Source organism: Convolutriloba macropyga (genome assembly GCF_964194025.1).
Source record: "Convolutriloba macropyga chromosome 13 unlocalized genomic scaffold, txConMacr16.3 SUPER_13_unloc_1, whole genome shotgun sequence".
In the NCBI taxonomy this organism is placed as follows: Eukaryota; Metazoa; Xenacoelomorpha; order Acoela; family Convolutidae; genus Convolutriloba; species Convolutriloba macropyga.
In genome coordinates, this window is record NW_027449112.1 from 23,252 (window position 1) to 44,053 (window position 20,802).

At 36.9% G+C, this 20,802-nt stretch overlaps 1 protein-coding gene across 2 annotated transcripts in view; it reads right to left on the reverse strand.

Moving 5' to 3' along the window:
- Positions 1-689: 689 nt before the first annotated feature.
- Positions 690-20,802, reverse strand: part of LOC142354790 (5'-3' exoribonuclease 2-like) — a 110,315-nt gene continuing 90,202 nt past the window's right edge. For both annotated transcript variants that reach the window (XM_075407165.1, XM_075407166.1), the window contains 5 exons: positions 15,781-15,860; positions 15,171-15,296; positions 8,859-8,987; positions 8,135-8,440; positions 690-1,210 (listed from right to left, as the gene is read on the reverse strand). In XM_075407165.1, coding sequence (XP_075263280.1) covers positions 988-1,210; positions 8,135-8,440; positions 8,859-8,987; positions 15,171-15,296; positions 15,781-15,860 — 864 coding nt within the window. In that variant the 3' untranslated portion in view covers positions 690-987. The remainder of the gene's footprint in view (positions 1,211-8,134; positions 8,441-8,858; positions 8,988-15,170; positions 15,297-15,780; positions 15,861-20,802) is intronic.

Genomic DNA, 20,802 nt, shown 5'->3' on the forward strand with positions numbered 1-20,802 from the left:
ACTATCTTTTCGCTTACTACTTCAGCGTGATAAATCACCACTCAAAATTTGCCTTCTCATTGACAACAAATGTTCGAAAAAAGTATGAACAGATCATCTGATAAAGAGAGCGCCCCTATACAATCGAAATCTTTTTGATCGAAAAAGGAGAAAAGCTTATGGCCTTTGAGAGGCTGACGGTGGCTATTCAAAATGTTACAGCGCACAAACGTTTCACCGGATAGTTCTGGGTACATCGATTTGTTTTCAAAACATTGTCAGCGTTGGTGATCTGCACTGCAATTTTAGCTTTTGGCTCCTGCTTAATATTATTTTGCTGAAGTCAATGAGCAAAACATAATTACACAAACTTTTTGTCAGCAACTTTGATTGAACTTATTTCTTTGAGAAAAATTCAATTTATAATCAGAACTTTTGCTCCGTTCCACTAGAAATAAGTTGATCTACGCCTTCTCACATAATAATCTCTATACCTGTCTGACTTCTCAATCTTGCAGTTCTTAATCTTGCAGTTCCTAAAAAAAGCCGGTTAAAAGTTCTGATAATTTATGATCTTTTCCATCTGCTACTTGATATGAATTCCGGTATTCAAGCATTCCTCAATAAGTACAATTGGTTTATTTTTTGCAAAGTAATGTCTGAATTGGTCGGCTGAATAAACCTACCATGAGTAGTGCTGCTAATTAATGAAGAGGAGACCAAAGATTCTATTTCTAACATTTTTATAAGCCAGTTTGTGTGCATTTGCAATGCACAGAACAAAACAAATAAAACAAGGATATTATATCAGGCAGATTTCACAATATTGTTTAAAAAGACGAATAATTAGAGTTATAAAGGAAAACTTCGTTCATAGCGCGATCATTATTTCGGCTCAGCTTTTTTAATCACGAGTCCAAATTTCCAACAAACGCTAACTGAACAGAACGTGAACAGATAAAGCGCACTTCAGAGGCGGGTGCATTTACAAGGGTACATTTTGTAGGCCTAGTAAGATCCCCAGCCGAACCCTTGTCGATTCCCTCTCGTGAAGCCTCCTCCTCCTCCCCCTCTTTGGCTGTTATTTGTAGTATTGCTGAAGGAATTGCTATGACTAATTCGCTGTTTCTTGAAGGGATTCTGAGATGCCCCTCCTCCACTACTACTCGCGTCTGAGAATCCACTATCGCCCCCCTCGCTGCTCTCGCCGTATGTACGTTTAGTAGGACGTCTAAAACATATTTGGGATCCTTTCAACTATTGCCCCCCTTGGTACCTAGTAGAGAATCGCCACCCCTTTTGTGCTATACTTTACCACAATATTATTTGGCCTACAGTTTAGATAGCCGAATATCAGTTAAGTGCAATTGCGGACCGCTGTTCACGGCCATGCCTCTCACGCGCTGTAGGATGTAATCCGGAAATCGCGGGTCGGTTATCGCGGCGAAGCCGCGAAGCGCGCCCACCGACCCACCAGTCGGAAATTCTTTTCGCTTTGTATTCCATTTCGGCTAATTGTCCTAGCATGGCGCATTTTATGCTATCCAGTTTAACACAGTATGAGCATACACGGAAAGTTATTAGTCGTCTCTGATTGGTTAATAAATCGCTCGCTTAAAATCTATTCAAGAATAGCCCCCCCTTTTGCAAAGGGGGGGGGGGGGCAATTGTTGAAAAGATCCAATATTTGTATCCTATATCAGCCGCAAAACATTTCTGGTAGGAAGAATACACAACTACTGCCTAGATGTACTTTTATTCTATAACTTTATAGTATACTCAAACATAGCCGGAAAATTGCCTGAAAATAGCCGCGGTTGACCAGCTCGACTCACATCCGGATTGAAACCGAAAAAGAGAAAAAATTATAGAATTTCTTCCTAAGTCAAGATTTGTTCCGTGAGCAGTTTCAGTTGGAATTTGGTGAGCAATTTCAGATAGATTCTAAAAATATAATTAATTCACCTTCAAAACTGAAGACTACTGAGCTTAATACTAATGCCAGATACCAATCGCTCTAATGAACTTTGATAAACTAGTGCAAAATGATTTAATGACCGGTCTTTGTCGGTCTATACCATTCATTTCGATTTTTTTGCTATTTTGATACTGAACGGACTCACTACATTGAGTAAGTCAATGAGCGAAAGAACTTCAAATCCATTGAGCTGAAACAACAGTGATTGAGGCCAACCAGGAGTCAAACGTGAAAGTCCTGACTTATGTAAAAATAAGAACGAAATCAAAAACGAATTAAAAAATATCCCACTAGCGTCGGAAGAAATGCTCTCGAACGACTAGTGGGACCTCGAATAAAATAGAGTCTGCTTAAGTCCGGGAGAGTAACTAAATTCACTGACGGGCGCTTCAATTGACGTCATTACAGGTTATTATAAAACATACCCGGCAGATTGCCGGAAAATAGCCGCCGTTGATTCCAATAAGCATCATTGGGATTGAACTAATAGAAGATATTGAAAAAAAAGATTTTTGTACAAAAAAATTTTTAAGTCCGATTTATTTTGATGGCATTTCGTAGTTGAACATACTTCTGTTTCTTAGAGAGAGGCTACAGGGGCTACTATCAACACCAATAAGCATTAGAGGTGGTAACTAAGACTTATAGGAACGACGTTCAAATAGCGGGCATCTAAAATTGGGCTTTATGGGTTTATCCCGTTTCTATTTCTGACTTCAATTTTTTATACCGACTCTGTTCATTTTGAATTGCTTTGCTTAGCAACTGATGTTCAAATTCACTTTTAGCAGAATGAGAGAAGAGAGAAACTAGCCTAGAGAAGTCAAAAAGATTTCACGCAAAATGTCGAAAAAGCGGCAAAATGGTAAAGCGAAAAAAAGTTTGACGAAGTAAAAAAAAAATACGAGCGCAATAATAGCCGGCTGAGAAGATGAGGGCGGCTATTAATAACTATAACCGATAATTAAATTTTAAGTCAAAAAAAATTACACCAATTTTGGAGCACTTTCATTTGACTTTAAGTAGTGAACTGTCGGCACTTGAGCTTCTCTGCTGACACAGAGAAATGGAGATCACGCACAACGAAAAATTCAAGGGCGTAAAAGTCACTCTAAAAGTCAAAGCCGTCTAGCAAAAACTTCGCACAAAAAACACAAACAAGTTTACATTAATTGCTTCAAACTTCGTTCGAGGGCAATTAAAAGCATAATCGGACCAAAGCTGACCTACAGTTCAAAAAATTTTCAATTACTAAATAACCATTTATACTTAGATAAAAAACTGCAAAACAGAAAATCATAGGAAAATTACTGCTTGTGAACAAAAACTACTAGCGAAAGGGCAAAGTTTGTCCAAATACCCTTACTCACTCGCCTTTAAGCTTTTAAGTTGGAGAGAAAAAATTCACATTGCCAAACCTCTTTTTTGCTCCACTTTCTGTTTCGGCGTGACCAAAATCACTACTCAAATCGGACTACAAAAATAATCGAATTAGGTCCAAAAAGCTTAGCAGGACAAGTGCCGACTTCCTTCGAGAGCATTTAAACAAAAAAATTATAACTGGCGTGTGCTATGGATTCGGAACACCACTCAGAAACATAGCCGGCGAATTGCCGGAAAAGTAACCGTCGACACGCTTGACGTAAATTGGGATTGAAACGGAAACAGAAAACATAGCCGGCAGATTGCCGGATAATACCCGCCTCTGACGCGCTTGATGCAAATCGGGATTGAAACAGAAATCGAAATAAGGAGACAAATTGACCGAATTTTTTTCTGTTTTTTATTCAGTGTCAAAAAGTGTTTCAATTTATCGTGCAGTTTCAGTTAGATTCTAAAACAATACTTAATTCAGCTTCTAAACTAATAGCTAAAAAGCTTGATACCAATATCAGCTAACAAAACACTTTAATGAATTTTGAAAACCTAATTCTCAGTGACTTAAAGACAGGGTTTTATTGGTTTAACCCGTTTCCTTTGATTTTGCTCTTTTGACTTTGACCGTATTTACTATATTGCGTAATCAATGCTTGAAAGAATACAAAATCCATTCAGTTGAAAGCTTATACTAATGCCAGCTAGCAATCGCTTTAATAATTTTGATAACCTAATGCATTGACTTAATGACAGAGCTTTATATTTTTATCCCGTTATTGTTTTTGATTTTGCTCTTTTGACAATGACCGTAATCACCACATTAAGTATTTCAATGCGTGAAAGAATTTAGAATCCATTCAGTCGAAACACTGAGTGAAATAAGTCAATCGTGAAATTCGTGACTTATGTAAAATGAAAAACGTGATCAAAAGGTAAAGCGGGTTTCAAAAACGAGAGCGCCTAAATAATAGCCACTGAGAGGCTGTCGGCGGTTATTAAAAGTATTAAGGCCGGAAAAACAGTAAAAATCAAGGTGAAAGTGAACAAAAAACTAGTTATTGTCAGCCACCGTTTTCTTCACGCAGCAAAACCGCTTGGTTTTTTGCTCCACTTCTTGTATCGTGGTGATCAAAATCATTACGTCAATTTTACAAATCGAGCAAGTGTGTCAACCAATCTAAAAAAAACTAAGTGTCCCAATACACTTCAAATTCTTTGATTTGTAAAAAAGGAGAGCGCCTAAATATTAGCATTTGAGAGGCTGACGGGGGTTAATAAACAAAACCGCCTAACGTCCTAATTGCTCTCAAACGACCGGCGAGCAGAACGACCTAGCTTCGCAGGTAGCTCGGCCCATTTTTATTGAGGTTAGCTTAAGCTTAATTGAAGGGGCGCAGCGGGGGTGCACCGGGGGCTGATGGGTGGCAACATTCAGGGGGCAATCTCTAAGAACCGCCCTTCACACCATAAGTATAAGTCTCCAAAATAGTTTAAGCTGAAACAGAGGTGAAAGGCTCTAAGAGGACTTAATGCCTGGTGGGCGCTACGTGTTTATCCCGTTTTTGAGGAAGAAAAGTCAAATGGGTCAGACGAAAAATCAGTCAAGCACATAAAAAAAGACCGACAGGACTAATTTAATTGCTACAAACTTTGTTTGAGAGCAATTAAAAAGAACTCTATTCAATAGATGAACATGTCAGGGAGCAAATTGAAATTTGTAAACAGCGATTACTGTAAGCATTTTATTCAAAAAATTAATCGAGTCAAAATTCATGTCCCATAAATTTGCCCCGCGTACCAAAAACCTTACTCGTAAGAAACAATAAATTCGTCGAGCTTGAAAGATTTATTCTTCTTAACTTTCTCCTCTTTTAAAAAGAGTCCTTAACTAGTATTTCAGTGAAAATAATAGAGAACGAAAAACAACCGACTATCGTCTGAACTTTTGCTCTCTACTGACGAGCAAGGGGTTGCAGCTGGCTTCAGCTTATAGAGGCGGAAACTAGACGCACTTGGTAAGAGGAGGCGGTGCTCTAAACCTCACAAAAACCAAAATTGCCCTTCGCACTACGCAGTTCTGCTCACTCGGTAGCTTTGATAAACCGTAAGCTTAGATCCTCCGAAGTCTCTAATGGAGCCAAACAGCTACTTAATTCCCTCGGGAGGGAATTACCAGTTGGACCATTTATTTTGAGTGAAATTTCTCAAGCGAGCGAAAACATTCTAAAACATAACCGACTAACGTCGGGCGAATTGCTCTCAAACGAGCGGCGAGCGGTTGGCGTTTAGTTTTCTAGCCTTCTTAGTAAATAAATCAAAACTGATATTTTAAAAATTTGCAAAATTTAAAAGAAAAGCCTCCAGATTTCGCAGTGAAAATGTTCAAAACTATTTTTTGTCTCTGGAGTTATGTCAAGTAACCAATCTGCAAGACTTGAAAAGCTTCGTTGGCCAGTAATGATTGTTAAACTCAGAAAAGTACAAAAATATACACAAATTTATTCAAGCTTTAAATAGTTTCACTGGCTCATAAAGATCCCTTGGAGCTAAATTTCATCAAAAAATTTCAAAAGATGGAGGCATTAAAATATTGATAACCATTCCATTAATTCTAGAAACTATGTGACAGCTTATCATCAGGCCTTGGAGGAGGTCCCTAGGACCCTGGCGCCAGAAAAATGATAAATTCAAAAAGATTTAAAATTGCAAATATTTTTTTAAAAATTGTTGATATTTAATTCTTGAAAAACAATTGAAAAATCATTACATCTAAAGCTATGCGGTAACCTATAATCAAACCCTAGAGGAGGTTATATGGCTTTTGAGGCTGGCGAAACCTAAAGATGACAAAAAATTTTCAAAAGAACTCGGCAAACTCAGGAAATTCGCTAAAATTTGTCAATAATGAAAAATAAACGTTAAAAAATTGAAAATAGCACGTTTTTTAAAAACAAAATGCTAAAATTCGTGATGTTAAAATGTTGAAACCATTCCACTAACACCAAAAATCAGGCAATAACCTATTAATAACCCCTAGAGGAGTTTTCTTAACACCTAGGGCTGAAAGAACTCAAAAATGACAATTTTCAAAATGCTTGAACAAAATGTGAAAATTAGTATAAAATTGCGTGTTTTTAGCGATCGGTTATTCGATCGTAGAGACAGAGGGGGGGGGGGGGGGGGGGGTGCACCGGGTGCTGATGGGGGGGGGGGGAGGTGGGAACTAGTGGGTTGGGGGCAACAACACGGTGGGGGGGTTGAGGCAATAGTGGGGGTCAACAGTGGGGGTGTCTTCAACCTCTAAGAACCGCCCTTCACACCATAAGTATACAAGCTGAAACAGAGCTGAAAAGCTCTAAGAGCACTTAATGCCCGCTGAGCGCCACCTGTTTATTCCGTTTTTGAGGACGAAAAGTCAAAAGCGTCAGACGAAAAATCGGTCAAGCGAAAAATCGCATAAAAAAGACCGACAGGACTAATATAATTGCTACAAACTTCGTTTGAGAGCAATTTAAAATATGTTAACTCTTGAAAAACATTCCATTTAGAAACTATACAGTAACATATTGTCAACCCTAGAGGAGGTTCCTCGGCTCTTTAGGCTGGAGAAACCTAAAAACTGAAAAAAATTCAAAAATCTGAAAATGCAAATTTTATCAAAAAATTTGATTGAAATTTGTCATATTAAAAAATTGAGAACTATTCCATCGCATATAAAATTTTTCCAATAAATTATCATCAAACCCTCAAGGATGTTTTGTGGCCCTTGCTTCTGGAAAGACGTGAATAATGAAAATAAATGTAAATAAACATAGCCGGCAGATTGCCGGAATAGCTGCGAAATAGACTTGCGTGCCGTAAAATACAGATGGAAAAAGATACAGAAGTGAGTTGATAATAGTTATCGCCGCCGCCTATAAAACTTACAAGTTTATTTCAAAGGAGGTTGTTTTTGGGTGCAAAAAAAGTTTCCCTGTCGCGTCTCGAACCGGCGATCTCCGGATTAACAGCCAGTCGCCTTAACCACTCGGCCGTCGGACCATACAATCTGTTTTCTTACAATCAACTTTGTTTTAGGAACAGATTCTGTTTCTGAATAACCGCAATTTAGGTCACGCAGAAAGCGTGAAATCAAGCGCGAAAAAGCCATTTAAGCAGTGACGAGACAGAATGTTCTAGAACAAATGTAAAACGAAAATGAAGCGTCAGACGACGAAACAAAAAAAAACCAAGAGCACCGCAATATAGCTACGCTCAGCTTACAGCTTCGCAGCTATAAAAAAGAAAATTGAAAAAATTTGCACGTTTTGAGAGAAAAAAAGAGCTAAAATTGTGATGTCAAAATGCTCAACCCATTCCAATACCACTATAAACTATGCAGTAACCTATCATAAAACCCTAGAGGAGGTCCCTGACACCTAGGGCTGAAAAACTTAAATGACAAAAATTTTCAAAACCTCAAAATTGTGAAAATTAGTATAAAATTGAGTGTTTTTAGCGATCGGTTGTTCGTCAGTAGCCATGGGGGGTCGCAACAGGAGGCTGATGGGGAGGAAGGGAAAGGTGGGCAACAGTGGTCACCAGCGTCAGACGAAGAATCGTTCGAGCGAAAAACCACATTAAAAAAAGACCGACAGGACTAATATAATTGCTACAAACTTCTTTTGAGAGCAATTATATATACAGGTCGAGCAAAATTTTTGCATAAAAACGTGAGTAGAATAATTTCTTTTCAACTTCATTCGACAGCAATTAGCAAGACCGACAGGTCATTGCTTCAGAGCAATAAAAAGTACTAACCCAAAGCTGTTTGTCCCCCTATTGAAATTTCCACTCTGACTTCCACGGTTATCATACTGCTGTCCATTATATCCCCCTCCCCCGCCTCCTCTGTTGAATCCTCCCCCTCTCCCTCCACCTCTATTAAACTGCTGATTGTTGAAGTTGGATCCATCCCATGAATGTCTTCCGCCCCTGTATCCACCACTGTTACCATAACTACTGGGTGGAGCAATTGCAACGCCTTCATTACGGAAGTTTCCACCTCCCCCGCCTCGACCTCTTCCTCCGCGGTCATTATTGTGAAATCCTCCAACACCTTCCGCTCTTAAATAAAGATCAAGCGTTTCCGTCCATGTGCAACAAACTGTCATCATATTAAATTGATTAACCGCAGCGACAGAAATGATAACTTATTGACCATTTTCATTGCAAATGAATAATTGATTTTAAAATTAACCAATTTGAAGATTCTAAACTTATCTGAGAAAACTTTTGCAATAATTTATATATGGTTCTGGGTGATTCGATATTTCGTCAGCTTAGTTCATACTTGTTTGACACCATAACAGAATTAGAATAGTAGAAGTCATCCATTGTTCTTGGGGGGTACGGCTTGTAGCGAAACAATCTTAGAAGCATTTCCATATCTGGAAAAAAAAGAAAACTGACTGCTCATTCCTATTAAAGTATCAAGCAACGAATATAGTGGGAACAACTATAAACTCGAGTGAAACGTAGTTACCTGAGCATGCGATGACCAGCTTGGTCAAGTGAAGCTCTTGGCATGTTACGATTGAAGCCGATCATGGGTCTGAATTGGCCATCTCGTTTATTGTCCCAGTCGCCCGGTTTCAACACTTTCTCCGGCATCCTAAACAGTAAAGTCTAATTCAATTCATTCAAGTTTTTTCCGTAGTTTCATTATTTTCAAAACATAACCAACTAAAATCTGACTGGAGGGGCTTGATTCTATCGTTGTCTGGTTAAATATTAATCTGATATTAAAATATAAAGTAAAAAAATGAAAACTACTGCCAATTGAGTTCAGCAGCTTAAAATTTGAATGCAAATTAACTTAGATCAAAACCAAAAACTTCCAAAAAATTTTTTTGTTTTACATAGCCAGAAGAGCCTGGAGAACCAAACGCTGAAACTATCTATAAGACAAACAAATCTGAATCTGACTCTGTTTTAGTATCTTAACTATCGCTCCAAAACGAAACTAAGTTCTATTGTGATACCAGGACTGACATCATATAACATAACCGACTAACGTCGGGCGAATTGCTCTCAAACGAACGGCGGCCGGTTGTCAGCACCTAGCCACTGGTTAGTGAGGTTAGCTTTCGCTTGATTGAAGAGGCGTGAGGCTAGGGTAATAGACGATATTATCACGCCACATAACAGCCGCTGAAGTCTACAAAAGAGTTAAGGAGAGAGAGAGAGAGAGAGAGAGAGAGAGTGCGAGGTAAAACGTGAGCGAGAAGAAGAAGGAAAGAAACGCCAACCAACACACACAGAGAAAAAAAGAGAGAGCTAGAAATTTTTTCCATGAGATTCTAGCCTTGTTAGTAACTAAATCATACAAAAAACTGAAAGTGCAAAATTCAGAAGAAAACTTTCCACATTTCGCAGTGACGAAAATGTTCAAAGAACATTTGTTGCCTCTGGATTTTTGTCATGTAACCCATATGCAAGACTTAAAAAGCTTCGTTGGCCAGTATTAATCGTTAAACTCAAAAAAGGACTCAAAAACTGCAAATAAAATGACAAAAATTTCAAAAAGAAAATTGAAAAAATCATAAGTTTTATTAAACAATCGATAAAATTTGTGATATTGAAAAGTTCAAAACTATTCTATCGCAATAAAAATTGTTCAGTAACCTGTTATCAAAGCCTATACGAGGTTTCTTGGGGCTGGAAGAACTTAGATAATGACAAATTTTGAAAAATTTGAAAAAAAAAATTCAAGTTTTATCCAACAATTGCTAAAAATCGTGATGTTCAAATGTTGAAAAACATTCTATTACCACTAAAAACTATGCAGCAATGTATTATCAAACCCTTCAGGAGGTTGTCTGAACCCTGAGGCTGAAAAATCTTGAATAATGAAAATATATGTCCAAAAATTTTAAAAAATATAGCAATTTTTGTCAAAAAAATGCTAAAATTCGTGATGTTTAAATCTTGAAAATGATTCCATTACTTCTAGAAACTACATAGTAACCTATTATTAAACCCTCGAGTAAGTTCCTTGGCTCTTGAGGCTGGATAAACCTGAAAAACGACAAAAACTTTCAAAAACATTGAAAAAATTTGCAAAATTTATCAAAAAAATGCAAAAAATTCGCAGTGTTGAAATGTTGAAACCATTCTATTACCACTAGAAACTATTCAATAACCTATTATCAAATCCTAGAGTGGATTCCTTGACACCTAGGGCTGAAAAAACTTAAAAAACTGACAAAAATTTTCAAAAATCTTGAAATTGTGAAAATTAGTGTAAATTTGCGTTTTTAGCTAGCGGTTGTTCGTCAGTAGCTAGCCACGGGTGGGGGGAGGGTGCAAGGGGGTGCCAATGGGGGTGGCGACAGTCGGGTGGGGGGTGGGGGGGCAACAGGGCGGTGGGGGGGGGCAATAGTGGAGGGGTCAGCAGTGGGGGGGTGGGGGGGGGGGGTCTTCAACCTCTAAGAACCGCTGTTCACACCATAAGTATAAGACTCCAAAACTGTTTGAGCTGAAACAGAGCTAAAAGGCTCTAAGAGCACTTAATGCCCGCTGGGCGCTATCTGTTTATCCCGTTTTTGAGGACGAAAAGTCAAAAGCGTCAGACGAAAAATTGGTCAAGCGAAAAACCGCATAAAAAAAAAGACCGACAGGACTAATATAATTGCTACAAACTTCGTTTGAGAGCAATTAATCAGGGGTCAAGTATGAGGAAGAGTGCGAGATAGGTTTTCAGATTATACAAAACGCAACAAGTTAAGGGCGACGGAATCCATCAGAAAGTTTAACTCACTCGAGCAAATTTTACGACTAAGACAGCGGGCAACAATATGCACATCAAATTTCGGTGTAGGCCATTTTTAACTAACAACCAAACATAGCCGGCAAATTGCCGGAAAAACAGCCGCCGTTGACCCGCTTGGCGCACATTGAGATAAATAGAGAGAGAGAGAGAGAGAGAGAGAGAGAGAGAGAGAGATTTAGCTTTTTCGTATAAATGCAATAAAGCAAGGATGATCAACGGGGACATCAAGTACCTCTTTTCAGATCACCCTCTCATGATTTTAGCACAAGACAATAATAAACTTTGCAGAACACAAGACAGTTTTACACACGACAGAACAAAAGACAAAATTTTGGAAGATCGATTATTAGGAGCTGTTGCCATAAACATATTCAACAAGTTCAGAATTATTTCAGATGTAAGAATATTTCAATTTGTGACAAATATCTGTGAGAAACAGAAAAAGAAATATAGAGATAAAAATGGACCATTTTTCTTCGTGTCAAAGTGTTCTAATTTGGTGAGACGTTTCAATTAGATTCTAAAATTATACTTAATTCAGCTTCTAAACTGAAGGCTATTAGGCATAATACCAGTGCCAGCTAGCAATCGCTTTAATGACCGGGCTTTATATGCTTTTTCCCGTTTCTTTTGATTTTGCTCATTTGACTTTGACCGTATTCACCACATTGCATAAGAATTTAAAATCCATTCAGTTAAAACAGTGAGTGAAGCAAGTCAGAATTCAAGCGTGAAAATTGTCACTTATGTAAAACAAAAAAGGTCATCAAAAGGTAAAGCGAATTTAAAAAAAGGAGAGCGCCTAAATAATAGCCGTTGAGAGGCTGACGGCGGCTAATAAAAAGCGCTAAAACACTTTGCTAAAAAATAGATCACGATTTTTTTTAGATCTGTAGACACAAAGAGCCAAGATACAAAAAACTTCGAAAACATTTTGATTTTAATTAACATGATTTGAAGTCGTGTATTGTTTTAAAAAGCATTAAATCGCCCTCAATTAGATTGAGTCGTCTTCAGTTCACAAAAAGCTAATTTGAAGTGAGCAACATTACGGATTGAAACAGAAAACGACACAGAAAACGAAACAGAAATCAAAATCATAGCATCAGAGATAACTTTAAAACATACCCGGCAGATTGCCGGAAAATAGCCGCCGTTGATTCCAATAAGCATGATTGGGATTGAAATAACAGATGATATTGAAAAAAAAAAGATTTTTGTACAAAAACATTTTTTTAAGTCCGATTTATTTTGATGGCATTTCGTAGTTGAACATACTTCTGTTTCTTAGAGAGAGGCTACAGGGGCTACTATCAATAACAATAAGCATTAGAGATGGTAAATAAGAATTATAGGAACGACGTTCAAATAGCGGGCATCTAAAATTGGGCTTTATGGGTTTATCCCGTTTTTATTTCTGACATCCATTTTTGTACTAACTCTGTTCATTGTGAATTGCTTTGCTGAGCAACTGATGTTCAAAATCACTTTCAGCAGAATGAGAGAAGAGAGAAACAAGCCTAGAGAAGTCAAAAAGATTTCACGCAAAATGTTGAAAAGGCGGCAAAATGAGGTAAAGCGAAATATTTTTATTCGACGAAGTAAAAATATAGCAGGACAAGTCGTGACGTACAATTCAAAGAATTTTCATTGACTAAACAGAAATACCAGACCTAGAATGGACTAAGAGTGAATTGAGAAAACCATTTAAAAAATTCTGATAAAAAAATAAGAAAAAAAAACAGAAAATCAATGTGAAAATGCCGCATGTGAACAAAGAAACCACTAACGAGAAATGAAAATTTAATTCACACAAAACTAGGCATAGAATGAGCTTTGAATGGACTTGGAAAACCGTTTAGAAAAAAATCCGATCCAAATAATCGAAATAACAGTAAAAATCAGAGTGAAATTGCCGCATGTGAACAAAAAACCACTACCGAGAAACCGAATTTTTGTTCAAACACCATTTTCTCACTCTACTTTAAAATTAGAGCGAAAAAAATTCACGCCGCAAAACCACTCGCTTTTTCGCTCCATTTCCTGTTTCGGCGTGACCAAAATCACTACTCCAATTTGACTTCAAAAATCATGAAAATGTGTGAACAGATCTTAAAAAAACATAGCAGGACAAGTCCTGACGTACAATTCAAAGAATTTTCATTGACTAAACAGAAAAACTAGACCTAGAATGGACTATGAGTGAATTGAGAAAACCATTTTTAAAAAAATGAGATTGAAAAATAAGAAAAAAATCAATGTCAAAATGCCGCATGTGAACAAAATAAACCACTAGCGAGAAATGAAAATTTAATTCAAACAAAAAACTAGGCCTAGAATGAGCTGTGAATGGATTGGGAAAACCGCTTAGAAAAAAATCCGATCCAAATAATCGAAATAACAGTAAAAATCAGAGTGAAGTTGCCGCATGTGAACAAAAAACCACTACCGAGAAACCGAAATTTTGTTCAAACACCATTTTCGCACTCTACTTTAAAATTAGAGCGAAAAAAATTCACGCCGCAAAACCACTCGCTTTTTCGCTCCATTTCCTGTTTCGGCGTGACCAAAATCACTACTCCAATTTGACTTCAAAAATCATGAAAATGTGTGAACAGATCTTAAAAAAAACATAGCAGGACAAGTCCTGACGTACAATTCAAAGAATTTTCATTGACTAAACAGAAAAACTAGACCTAGAATGGACTATGAGTGAATTGAGAAAACCATTTTTAAAAAAATGAGATTGAAAAATAAGAAAAAAATCAATGTCAAAATGCCGCATGTGAACAAAATAAACCACTAGCGAGAAATGAAAATTTAATTCAAACAAAAAACTAGGCCTAGAATGAGCTGTGAATGGATTGGGAAAACCGCTTAGAAAAAAATCCGATCCAAATAATCGAAATAACAGTAAAAATCAGAGTGAAGTTGCCGCATGTGAACAAAAAACCACTACCGAGAAACCGAAATTTTGTTCAAACACCATTTTCGCACTCTACTTTAAAATTAGAGCGAAAAAAATTCACGCCGCAAAACCACTCGCTTTTTCGCTCCATTTCCTGTTTCGGCGTGACCAAAATCACTACTCCAATTTGACTTCAAAAATCATGAAAATGTGTGAACAGATCTTAAAAAAAACAGCGCCCCAATACAATTCAAATTCTTTGAATTGTAAAAAAATAGGAGCGCTATAATAGCCGGCTGAGAAGATGAGGGCGGCTATTAAAAATTGACGATTTTTCCCTCAGGCATTTGGTTACTTGTGCATACAAAAATGGCTACATCCCTTTGTAACTAATTTCCTGAAAAATGTATCCTCCCATGTATTAAGTTTGAAACTTACGCATTTATTATTATTGGAAAGTTCATTTTTGTTCAATGCAACCGAAATTGCTTAAGAAAAACCAATAGCGCAAAACTATTGTAAAACACAAGTATACGATACTCTGTAGCAATACAGAATTTAGTAACACGCTCGGCCAAACTTGACCGTGACAACTTCGTATATATACACAAGCGTTCAACATTGCTTTTGCAGCTATTACTTACGTGTTAAAGTCAACAAAAAAATAAACCTCAATATACCAAAACGCTAGCTATCGGAAATGGCTACAGTGCCTTCAGACAGTAACCGTGGCGAGAAAAGCGGATGAAAAGAGCGTTGCCACTGTTTCAGATCAGATTTTTGCAGTACTCATCGAGCTGTAACATATAGGTAATTTATGTAACTGTTGTTATCTCAACGAGGGTTGATTGAAAAACGTGATTGAGAGTTAAGATCACTACAAGCAGTCAATGGCGAAATCCAAGTCCAAACGGTCAAAGCAAATATTTTGCGATACAAAAGACACGTCTGATTGAGATTTCTTTTGTGACCAATGAATAAATAAAACACTTTTCATCGATTTGTAGAAAGAGCTGCTCTAAAAATACTTAAAGCCGCATAAAACAAAGAAGACGATAGTCTGACCGAATGATTTTTATGTCCATCTACAGAGTGTTAAACACGGGTACACTGACTTGCATCCTGGTAGTATTGTAGCTTTGTAGATATGGCTGGGTGGGAAGTAGGGATCTTGGAAGCAGATCTGCAGCACTTTGTTGTGGTTCAGGTCCGGCAATTCCGGAATCGGACTCTCAAATGTCCTACATAATAAACACAAAATAAGTTCTCTTCAAAACAAGACATGGCCAAAAGTTTAGCAGAAAATTATTGAAATAGCTTTCATTAAGTGCAGCAGTCTCAAACATGGAAAGAACTGAAGATTTAAGAAGGTAAAAAATTGTAAATTTTCGTGTTCAGTTCAAATCTCTCGTTGCAATCACAACAGTTGCTTAACTTACACAACACTCCAACTAATTAGACTATCTCTTTCCATCACTCTTTTCTCGTCATTCTTCATATAGCAGCGAAGAAAAGTGAGTGGTGGAAAAAGTAGTCTAATCCCAGAGCAGTTTCTCTCATTTTTCAGAATTTTCGTAGTATGCATTGGGCGCCAACTAAGTTACTTCATCAATAATTTGCGCAACTGATGCTATCGCATCGAGAGTTGCTCTTTATTACGCCATTGTATAGTGGGAAAAATTTTCCATTCCTAAAAGAGAAATTCAAATTGATCCGATTACTTACGCATCAACCGGAGTGTATTTGGGATCGGGCCAAACTGTACACGCCATTCCATAGCAAAACTTCGGATCCAAAGACACGTGCTGAAACAATCTATCTACATAAATGCATAACCCCTCAAAAGTGATACAGAATAATCAGGTTTTTCAAACTTTAGTCCAGATTTGGACTAAATTAGTACATAATCTACAGATGGGGGCACTAAACGTTATTTGACCACTTAGCTAGCTTAAGCATATGAATGTCAGCCGTAGATGGCGAAAAAAAGAATAGCGGAGTGGGGGTCACAACTCGGCTTTAAAACCATGAATATCTGTTTCGTCGATCGTTCCTCGGCAGATACTCTAAGCACTGCTGAGACTCAATGCTTGCCCAAAAAAGCGATTTATAGAAGATTCCGAAAAAACGGTCAAGCAAAAACTTTGCACAAAAAAGCAAATTTGAGTATCGAAATCGACTCAAGAGTAAAGCAACCAACATAGCCAGCAAGTTGCGCAGTAGCTATAAAATAGAACAGCGCGCAATAAATCACAGGTAGCAACAGATAGAGACATGAGTTGAGGTTGCACATGATTTTTTTTCAAAATTCAATTTTTCATTTTTCATTTCATTTTGGTTATTGCCGTTGTATTAAAAACAGCTTTCATTGTCTTTCATTGACGTCAAAAATGAACGAGTAACTTTAATTGTCCTTACGATTAGTATTGAAAGTGATTTAGAGAAGGTGGTAAGTCATTTATGATTAAAAAACTGATCCCGCAATTCAACTAAAACTCACAGCACAATAATCATAAATGACTTACCACCTTCTCATGGTTGCACATGATTTTTTTTTCAAAATACAATTTTTCATTTTTCATTTCATTTTGGTTATTGCCGTTGTAATAAAAACAGCTTTCATTGTCTTTCATTGACGTCAAAAATGAACGAGTAACTTTAATTGTCCTTACGATTAGTATTGAAAGTGATTTAGAGAAGGTGGTAAGTCATTTATGATTAAAAAACTGATCCCGCAATTCAACTAAAACTCACAGCACAATAATTTAAAAAAGACGGCACGCGCGTGAAAAAAATGCAAAAGCAGTGAGATAATGGCATGAAATGATAAAACAGCTATTTCGAAGTTTGAGGCGTGAACAACTGCAAAACAAAAAATGACCGTCGGATGACAAAACAAAAATCAAGATCACTGCAACATAGGTACGCTTAGCTTACAGCTTTGCAGATATAATAAACAAACATGACTTGAATCATAAATATCAAAGTGAAAGAAATAGCAAAAATCGTAAGTTAATTGGCTAATAGAACTATAGTGTTTATAAAAAAATTAACTTAGGCGCTCGGCTATTGAGGAGTACTTAGGTTAGAGGTACAAAATGGAGTAGGTGGGGAGAAGCATAGTTAAAGGGATTGAACTTTGGTAGTACGGAGTGACATGCACTGAACATTGCAAACAAGCCGAGTATTCTTTGTTGAAACCCAAAGCGCGATAACTTAGTGTTTTGATAACCTAATGCACTAAGTCTAGAAAAATGAATGGTTAAAACCCAGGCTTTATTGGTTTACAACGTTTGTTTTTATTTTTCTTTTGAACCTTGATAATATTTGCCTAAAGTTGTGGAATTGAATCTAAATTCAATTCAACTGAAACAATGCGTTGAGTAACTCAAATGTCAAACGTGAACGGGCGACTTACGTAAAACAAAAAAAGGTTAAACGAATTTAGAACTGAGAGCACCTGAATAATAAACTTTGAGAGGCTGAGGGTGACTATTAGAAGAAACGTTAAAAAACAGTACCCTTTGATTTGCAACAAAAGCATTCACAATATTTTAACCGTTTTAAATATCGTTTGCGAGCAATTAAACATAACCAGCTAACGCTAAGCGAATCACTATCAAACAACTGATAAGCGGTTGGCTTATCAGACACCAGCTGCGTCCTATGGAGGCTAGCAAACGCTTAATTGAGGTGGGATGGGTTAGCGGGGGTTTCGCTCGGGTGTGGTGGGGGCTGAGCGTTGTGTGATATTATAAGTGGGAAAAGGTGCTGGAAAGTGGACAAGGCGGGGGAAGGGGTGTGTTGGGGGTTCAAAAGTTTAAGAACTGCCCCTCGAACCCTGAATTTATGTCTCCTCAACAGTTTCAATGAGTCGCATAATTTGATATTAGTAAGGCATAAGGCTCTGAGAAAACTGCGAAGAAACTTAATAACATCCGGGATTTGCCTGTTTATCGAATTTTTGAAGATGAAAAGTCAAATGCTCGGACGAAAAAACTATCAGACAAAATGATAGCACAAAATGCATTGAAAAAGACCAGCACGACTAACATTAATGCTACAAGCTTCGTTTGAGAGCAATTAAAACTCATTGGTAAAAATCACCGAAGAATTGCCAGAAAACAGCCACCGTTGGCACCTTTGACGCACATAGGGATTGAAACAGAAACAAAATTGGCAGTTGTTTGTGTCAAAAAGTGTTCTATTTTGGTGTGGAACTCAGTAAGATTTAAAAATTCTACTAAATTCAGTTTCTAAAGCTGAAAGCTTAACGCTAATGTCAGCTGACTTAAAATGGATCTAGAAATGGATTATGAATGGATTGGGAAAAGTAATTAGAAGTTGACGGAAAAAACAGTAAAAACAGATGGCAAATTTCCGCACGTGAACAAAAATCACCATACAGAAGTCTAATTGTTGTTCGCACACACCTCTTCCTACTTTACTTCAAAATTCGAGGAAAATATACCACGCAAAACCACTCGCTTTTTCGCTCCACTTCTTGTTTCGGCGTGACCAAAATCAGTACTCTAATTTGACTTCAAACACCATGAAAAGGTGTGAACAGATCGGAAAAAAAGACAGAGCGTCAATACCATTCAAGTTCTTTGAATTGTAAAAACATAACAGGACAAGTCCTGACAACAATCAAAGAATTTTCATTGACCAAACAATAAGACTAGACCTAGAATTGACTATCAATGGATTAGGAAAACTATCAATAGCATTTTAATTTTAAAAACGGTAAAAATCAAAGTTAAAATGCCGCATATGAACAACCATAGCAGGAAGATTGCCGGCAAATAGCCGCCGTTGACGCGCTTGATGCACATCTGGATTGAAACAGAAAAAAAAGATAAATTGACCGATTTTTTTTTCAGTGTCAAAAAGTGTTGTAATTTAGAGAAAAGTTTCAGTTAGATTCTAAAACTACTTAATTCAGCTTCTAAACTGAGAGCTAATAAGCTTAATACCAATTTCAGCTAGCCAACACTCTAATGAACTTTGATAACCTGATTCTCAATGACTTAATGACCGGGCTTTAGCGGTTTATACCGTCTCTTTTAATTTTGATCTTTTGACTTCTATCGTATTCACTATATTGCGTTATTCAATGGATGAAAGAATTTAAAATCCATTCAGTTGAAACAGTGAGTGAAGTAACTCGGAAGTCAAACGTGAAAATCGTGATTTATTTAAAACGAAACACGTGATCAAAACGTAAAGCGAATTAAAAAAACATAGCAGGACAAATCCTGAATTACAATCCAAAGAATTGCTTTATCTTTGACCTGGCAAAACAATAAGGCTTGTAAGATGTCCAATGAGACCAATTAGTTTGGCACCATTGAGATTAAGCAATTTTACTATAAGAACAAAAAACAAGCAAGACAAAAAATCAGATCTATTTTTAAAGACAAGTTCATAATCAAAAAACGACTTCTACTAACTCATGCCAAAATCTAAATTTCCTTTCTCATTATCAACCAATGAAACCTGTCATTAATGAGATTAAGTGATAAGACGGCAATAAGTTCAATAAAGACATAAACAATCCACTAAAAGTTATTCGGGCGTATGAATAAAAGAACGCAATAGCTATGAATTGAGAAGATTTATAACGAAAAGATTTTTTAGAAACCAACGAAAACGGCCAATAATGAGAAGGATAGGATAAAAAAGTTAACCACAAAAACTCGCAAAAATTATATAATATTTCTTGAAAACAATTGATGTCAAAGTCATAGAAGGCATCAGATTTGAACAGAAACGATTTAGTCGACTAAAGAACCCTATTAGCAACCTATGACGCCTGTCATTAAACGAACAAACGATAAGACAACAAAAATTACAAAAGTACAACAAAAACTGATCATTTTTGAGAAAAAGGAGTGTCAAAGTCATGAAAACAAATAAACTATGATATCGGACCATTAATTAAGTTCTTTTGCTCCTCCTTCTCAACCAATGAGAGCTGTCATTAATGATACTAAGTAATAAGACAACAGAAATGGTTTTTGAAAGAGCGCAAAATCAAATATTCTTTAACGATTTTTGACAAAAAAGTATTCAGGTCACAAAAAGTTTCAGCTGCCCGTTGATGAACTCTAGGAACTTTAACTAGGCGCAATTACAACACATATGTATTATAAAAAAAAGAACTCAAGAAACAAAACCTTTGAAAACAAGTCAAATTGACGCACATGAAAAAAAAACTCCCAATCAAAAACGGAAAATTTTTCTGACTCCACTTTAAAAATAGTTTGCAGAAATTCACGCCTTAAAACTTCTCGTATTGTCGCTCTCTTTAGAACTTCGGCGTGAATAAACTCATCACTCTAAATTGACATCTCACTGACGTGAAAAAGCCGAAAAAGAGTGAACAGATTAAAAAAAGACAGCAAACCAATACAATCCAAATCCTTTGGATTGAAAAAAGGAGAGCGCCTAAATAATAGTCAATGAGAGACCGACGGCGGCTATTAAAAACGACTAAGAAGAATACGCCTCAAAACCGCCTGTTTCGAAGTGGCCAAAATCAAAACCCCAATTGGACTTCAAAAAATCAACGAACAGATCTCAAATAAAGACAGTAAAACAAAGCCCTAATACAATTCAAATAGTCCAATTGTAAAAAAAAGGAGAGCGTCTAAATATTAGCCGTTGAGAAGCTCACGGCGGCTATTAATAAGTGATCTGACTGTTAGATCCATATTTTCGAAAAAATATTACTCATATTACTAT